Source organism: Salminus brasiliensis, chromosome 12 (assembly GCF_030463535.1).
Source record: "Salminus brasiliensis chromosome 12, fSalBra1.hap2, whole genome shotgun sequence".
NCBI lineage: Eukaryota > Metazoa > Chordata > Actinopteri > Characiformes > Bryconidae > Salminus > Salminus brasiliensis.
Genome location: NC_132889.1, coordinates 2,917,781 through 2,925,411, shown reverse-complemented (window position 1 = coordinate 2,925,411; position 7,631 = coordinate 2,917,781). Strand labels below are relative to the sequence as shown.

General features: G+C 43.6%; 1 protein-coding gene across 1 annotated transcript in view; it reads left to right on the top strand.

Annotated features, from left to right (window-relative positions):
• Window positions 1–6,258, top strand: part of cckb (cholecystokinin b) — a 9,566-nt gene extending 3,308 nt beyond the window's left edge. The window contains exon 3 of the mRNA XM_072692966.1: window positions 5,776–6,258. Within this exon, the coding sequence (XP_072549067.1) occupies window positions 5,776–5,912 (137 nt within the window). The 3' untranslated portion in view covers window positions 5,913–6,258. The remainder of the gene's footprint in view (window positions 1–5,775) is intronic.
• Window positions 6,259–7,631: the final 1,373 nt, after the last annotated feature.

The window sequence follows — 7,631 nt, the reverse complement described above, 5'->3', positions numbered from 1 at the left end:
GAGCTAAATGTGTCTTTTTGTTGAAGGGGCGGAGCTTTATCTGTAACTAGCAAGTCGATTGGCTGTTTTTGTTGAAGGGCGGGGCCTCATCCGTAACTAGCAAGCTAAATGTCTCTTTCTGTTGAAGGGCGGGGCTTTATCTGTAACTAGCAAGTAGATTGGCTGTTTTTGTTAAAGGGCGGGGCTTTATATGTAACTAGCAAGTTGATTGGCTCTTTTTGTTAAAGGGTGGGGCCTTATCCGTAACAAGAAAGTTAATTGGCTCTTTTTGTTGATTGCCTCTTATTGTTAAAGGGTGGTGTATTGTATGTATCTAGCAAGTTGATTGGCTCTTTTTGAAGGATGTGGCTTTATCCGTAACTAGCAAGTTGTTTGGCTCTTATTGTTAAAGGGCGGGGCTTTATATGTCACTAGCAAGTTGATTGGCTCTTATTGTTAAAGGGCGGGGCTTTCTCCGAAACCAGACACCATGTTGAGCGTTACGAGAACTCCTGTTCATATTTAAACCAGCGACCATCTCCTCTTTAATAGAGTCTCTGGATGAGTTACTTGACCAGCTCTCCTCTTTACTCAACCCGAGTCCATTTGAGACTCCCACGCCTCACATAACCATAGCCATAACTCCACTCTCCACTCTCACACCAGAGTGATGGAGCTGCAGATGTGGGGTCATGTTGCCTTATGGCTCCATATGTTTATGCCAGGCCCAAGTGAAGTGAAACCTTTCACACATGCCAGAATCTCCACGGCAAGAAATATAGAAATACATATTCAGCAGCCTACGCCAGCTCTGTGCTGCAGAGTATCTGTTTACTTGCTTGTTTGTTTATCTCTAAGTGAGAGTTCGGCTCCAGTGTCTTCAGTCTGTTATCACTCAGTCCTCCACCGAGTCATTGGAGTTTCGAGTAACTGAAGAGCTTGACATAATAAACAGTCATCACAGGTTAAGGAGTTTTCTGAACATGCACCAAAACAAACACGTCCGAACACGAAGACGGAGGGGCCGGGTGCGTGCCTGAGGGCTCGGCCTGGGTGCTGCTAGTTCTGGGTCAGACCGAATAAGCAATATACACACAGCGATTTGGCCTGCGCTAAAGTAACTAAATAGCATGGCAATTATTGTTGACAGTTACATTTAAAATAGATCAGAAATAGTAACAACTTAAGTGTAAATAATACACAGGTAAAATACTTTACTAAATAATAAATATTATAAATCCTACATAACCAATTATTAAACATATGGATGTTTGATCTCCATTGTGAGACAATGTCAAGAGATGGAGGTAATATTACCAAACATATAAAGGTGTAGAACATCAGCTGCAGATGTTTAGCATGTGGTTGGTGAGGATTATTCTGGAGGAGCCTGTCTTTTTAAAACCTCAGATGTTTAGTCTGGTCTGTGCTTGATTGATGGTTGAAGTGAGTGGTGAAGACCACCATCATGGCCAGATCCAAAGAGCTCTCAGAAAGAAGGCTGTAGGCTGTAGGCTGAGGGTCTGGGAAAGGGTTTAAAAAGATCTCAGAACAATCAGAAATCAGACGTTCCAAATAATCAACAAACTGACATCCTAGGACATCCTAGCAAGTTCTGCCTTACGCAAACTCCATACAGTCAACAGTGAACTGTGGTAAACAAAGGCAAACACAGGTAGAACAATAATTAAAAAACCAAGAACCATAACCCACCGGACTAAGACCATATATATATAGTGCACTACTTTGCCTGAAAACATAGTGGCAAACTTATTTAAGTGCACAGTAACAATCCCACAATGCATCGTTATATATATTATACAAACGATGTAAATTGGTGGACATGGAATACTCATAATCCATCACTTCTGAGATTTGCGTGTACAGTAGTGAGCTCTCAAACATATGGCATCCGAAACCAATCGGCGGTCTAATGCACTACCACCATGCCCCGCCATGCCGCTTTGCCATCGGCGGCCGAAGTCAGAGAGAGCACAATTGGCCGTGCTCTCTCTCTCCAGGTGGGTAGATGCCGCTCTCTCCCCCAATCACTTTTAAGGCGATGTTGGCCGGTGCTTTCCTCTGAGGTAGATGCTGTACTTTGACATCAACTTTTGCAATCCTGAGCTTCCTGATGACTTCTGTACACATCCTTTGGTCTCTGATCTTGGGACGGTCTGATCTGGCCATGTTGGTCAGTTGTTTTAATGTTCTCCCCTTAAAGTAAATGATATAGCGGACAGTGGAACGGCTGATTTCTGATCAGGCATCTACACCCTTCTTCCTGAAGACCTCAGAGAGCTCTCTGTATCTGGCCATGGTGATCTGATCTTCAGCACTCACTTCAACCTCAATCAAGAGCAGACTAAACCTAGTTTAAATAAGACAGGCTCCTCTAGAATCCTCTCTAACCACGTTCTGATCATCTGCAGCTGATGTGCTGCAACCTCCACCCGCAGGTTGGAATGGACTATTCCATGTAGTTACGTGACTGCGTGACAACTGTAAAACCAGACAGGTACCAGCAGGCAAGCAATAAAGCTCAGAAAGAGGAAACTCTTAACAGCTCAGGAAAACATTTTGCACAACTCCACATTTTTCAATTAGGTGTGAGTGCTAATTCAAGGAGGGCCCCTTTTAGCCTAGGGCCCGAAAATCATTAAATCCACCTGTGGATTTGTGCTTCTGTGCTGTACCGTTCCGCCTAACCGCCAGCCCTCCCAGGGCGTAATTCACCCTTTCCCTTTGTTCCTCCTCAATCACAACTCAACACAAACTCCATCGCAACAGTCAACAGTGGTAAACACAGGTAAACACAGCGGCGAGGGCCTCGGAGCGGCGCTCTTAATGGGGTTTGCTCTGCAGTGCAGCTGTGGTCATAGTGGATGGAGCAGCTATTGTGCGTGGTGGATGGAAATGCATTTAAAAGACAACAATGTTCAGTAGAAACCAGTTAGTGCTGATCTCCTAATACTCCTAACACAACATACACACACACACACACACACACACACACATACACACCCACACTCAGCCCTCTCTCTTTGTGGGCTATTGTGTGTGTTTGTGTCTGTGTGGGAAGTGTGAATTTTGCACGTGTCAGAGCAGGTCTATAAATTTCATCAAAATGGGTTATGGACACATGGATATATGTGTGTGTGTGTGTGTTTCACAGTGGGTGTCTGGTGGTAGAAAGTATGCCATCTGCTGAACCAGTATCACACCCCCGATAGCAGCTTCAGCAACGCTAGCCGCCCACTGCAGGGCCTGAAACTTTGCACACAGCAATTATTTTTGCGACGTTTCTCATAAAAGAAAAGTCATAAGATAATAAAATGATTATTTATTGCACTGCATTGCATAATAAAACAATATCAACTAAGTTTGATTCAATTTCTTGCATAAAATGCTCTTCATTATACCACAGTTAGTTCCAACCCCGCAATGGGATTGGCTGAGAGACGTTCTAGGAGCGCCAATACTGCACGATAATGGCACTCTGACCGAGGCTTTTCAAGGATTTCTCCGCCACATACACCCGTAAACTAGCGACGACGCCAGGGTTTACGAGACAAAAACACAGCTAAAATCTTCTGGCTTTGAAAACGTTTGTTGGGATTTAAATCTGGAAGATGAAGCGATTAATGACCAGCCTGATCCTTCCAATGGAAGCTAAAACCAACCGAAAGCTAAATACTGGAGATTTCACGCTGTTAATTGTGCAGCATCCCAAACCACACATCAGTACACTAAGAACAAACAGTATACCCATCAGAAGTGGTACTAGGTAGGAAGGTAGCTAGGTAGGGTGTGGTTCGAGACACAGTTCAGCATTGGGATTAATATAAGCTTTATAATCACCTAATGCTTTGGCCGTTGCCTGTAATCCTTAAATATTATGACTGAAGGGCACAGTCTGATGATGTCGGGTTCAATCAACCAACAGAACATTAGCCACGTCTGCAACGCTTTTAGGGCATCTGATTATGCCTCCCTCTTTAACTAAGCTGCAGATCTGCTGCGCATGGTGAACGTCCAAATGACCTCTCTCGGGATCACCACGGCTGGACGCCATCTCTCTTGAGCTGTCCAGGTTAATTAGATGGTAATTAGAGCTGTTCACTCAGAGGTTGGCGTCTCATAGGCAGTCGAACGCTGGCAGGCAACTTTTGAAGCTACTGCCAAAAAACCTCTTGCTGAAATTCTTTGATGCAGGTGAACTGGTCTCTTATGGACGTCACATGACCAAGACGGAAAAAAGTCATAGTTCTGCTGATGTAGCTTGATGTTTGACACTGAGGTGACAGCATAATGTCAACTTCTTCCTCACCTGGTGGGCTAGGAACTCTTCCTTATTAGTTAGTGTTGGGCACATTTTTCCTTGTCTATTTAATATCAAATATAAATTTGAATTAGAATCGGTTGACGTTTGACGTGCAGTGTAAGAGGGGAAATGATGCAATTAACTACATAACCTCCAAACTTACGAGCTCCAGTCGGAAGACTGGATGGATTTCTGGTGTCAGAAATTTTGCATACTCTTCTCACAGTCTGAGCAGTTTTGTGAGTCATTTTTTTTTTCTTTGACGTAACGACCAGTTCTCCCAAAACCTATTGAAGGATGACAATGATTTAATGTGAAGATGATGTGGAATTGCTGACACTGTCCATCATAACAATCCTAACTGTAGAGTTACTCTTTAGCCATCCAGTATAGTAGTAGTTTAGTATATTGTAGCTCATTTCCAAGCTGCAGGTTCTAGATGTATGTATTGGTTATGGACAGTTACATTCTAATACAGAAAAATTTATTTGCCAGCTGACAAAATCTGTCTGCAAGTTTCAGAACACACATAACGAGCTGGAACTTTTGCACACTCCTACACACACACTCAGTACAGTCATAGCTTACCTCCAATTCTCCAAAATGGATGAACCGTATTGTCCATGTTCGTCTCCTTTTTTTTGTGGACTGGAACAGTTAGCGTAGCTATCATCTTTCTCAACATTTTTGATATACTGGACACCATATTCTGCTGAATTGAGTGTTTGTATGTAGACAGAGCTCTGCCTAGGGGCGGAGTTTCACATGCAGTGTTACATCCATGTCTTGGACAGACTATTTTTTGTTTACTTGCATTTAAATCGGTAAACGGTTCAGACATTCAGTATGAGCTATCACCAAAAAACATGATTTCCAATATCTTAAGTCCTGTACATAGTGAGGTGGGGCCTCCATTAGCATCAGTGAGAGCTTTGGGCGCCCGTGACCCTGCCGGCGGTTCACCACTTGTTCCTGAGAAAGTCCTTAAAGTGTTACAAATTTCAGCAGGAGGGGAAACTGATGAGACCCCCAGAATTGTTGTTGCAGATGATCAGGCTGAGGCGTCTCACAGACACTCGAATGATGCAACCGAACGCTGCTTTAAGCCAATAACATGCAAAAGAGAAATGCGCGTGGGTGAATTGGGTCTGAGGCTTTGAGATATGGCATCAGGCGGAAACTCAGAATTTCTGGAGCAGACATCCGTTTGAGAGACTGAATCCGACAGATGAAACCCGGCACTCGTCCATCTCTGACTGACTGTCTGTCCTTCTGTCACGCCTGACGTACAGATCTAATCAGCTCTCAGAGAGAAACCAGAGAAAACTCTCTCTCTCTTCTGAAGACCAGTTATTAAACCACGGAGTTGCGCATTCGATACCCTCCCTTGTTGTGGGTTTGAGACTCTAGTCTGCTTAGCTGTTGGGCCCTTGAGCAAGACACATGAGCTGTTTTCTATCTCTCTTTCTCAGGTTCTGTCCGTCGTAACTCCACGGCGAACAGCAAGGCCAGCGCCCTGACAGCTAAACACCGGATAAAAGATCGGGATTACCTGGGCTGGATGGACTTTGGCCGCCGGAGCGCCGAGGAGTACGAGTACTCTTCATGAGGAACCCCACTATAGCGGCCGGCTCACCGTCCTAAATAAAATAATATATTTATTACTATTCTTCTTCTTCTTACAATGATGATGATGATGATGATAATGATGATGTATTTGATGTACATTTGTTTGTAAATTGATATGATGCAATATACACTTATGCCAAATTTTTCAGAAACATCCCTCTCCACGTTTGTGTTTGTTTTTTTCGATGTACGGTTTTTGATGTCCTGTCACCTTCCGAAACGACTTCGGGTCACACCGCAAGGAAGTGTCCGTAGACCACCTTAAGCCACGGCCTTCTATGATGTGTTGAAAATAAATCAGGTCAGCATTCAACTTTGGCCTTAAACGCTGTGGGCTCTGGCACTTTTATCCATCAAGCTCATCCACCTCTGGGCAGCACATAACAAACACTACATTACCCATAAACACTAAGTGGAAGTAGCACTAATGGAAGCAGGTGACCGCAGAGAGCCTGCAAGAAAAGCCTGAGCATAAGATTTAATAAGTTTTGTAGACACGTTAAAGGATGTGGGTGCAAAGGCTGAGTACTTTGAGGTTAAAGCTACATCAGGTGGAGCACAGATGTGTTCTTGTGGATGAAAATGAAACAAACCACAGGAAATGCAACACTCAGGATGGCAGACTGTTCAAGAGGGCCGTTTCAATTCTCACCGTCCCTCAAAGAACAGCACAGACATGTCCACTCTAAGGGATGACGTTAGAGGTTTGTTCGATTTTGGGAACATTGAGAACATTGAAGGTTACTGAAGGTTACTGAAGGTACTGTTATTAACCTACACTTTCTAAAATCTGACTTCACAAATCGCTTCATCATTTAGTCACAGGAAAAACGATGCACAATTGATTATTTCCAAGTTTTAAAAGTAAGGAATTGATGTATGAAACCACATACAAGTTTAACCCCTTATGCTTTGTGACATTTTATTACACCCTATGGATCACTAACCAGTAATTACGTGCAAAGCATGAGTTGGTCCCAGGTTATAACGGTTGGAAAAAAGCCAGGAACCACTGGTGCTTTTGAGGAGTTCTTTGAAACCTACCAAAGAGAAAAATAAGGTCAAATGAAATGAGAGTAAGACAAGACAACAATATTCACCATTATTGTTGGACACAGATGGAATTTGGCCTCCGCCTTCACCCCATCCCTGCAGACTCACACATACACGCTACTGAGCAAACACACAATTAAAGTGAGCATACATGCCTGGAGAGCTATGAAGGGCCTTGCTTGACGTCTCCATCGGTGGCAGCTTACAGAGCCCAGGTATCGAAACCACAACCCTGTCATCAATTGCCTGAGCCACCACTGCCACCACTGTAGCGAGTAGAGCCAGAGGCTCTGACCACACCCAGAGGATCTGACCACACCCAAATGGCCACCAATATTGATAAATGTAGGTTAAATGCCACGTCAGGTGGCAATCTCAGGTCAGGGTCTAATGCCAACGTCTATTTGACGTAGAAAAGTGACGACAGCGGACGTTGATTTAGTTGAGTTGTAACCAAAATCCAACGTCTTTCAAAAATACCATAAAAAAAGATACCAGAACTATATGACGTAATTCATTGTATGGAGACCAAACCCAACATCTGCTAAACTGCATAATGTTAAGTTCCACACAGCGAGAAATTCTAACGTATGTTAGATGTTATGCCGGTTGTTATATTTTCATGTTGTCATGGTGTTAAGCAACC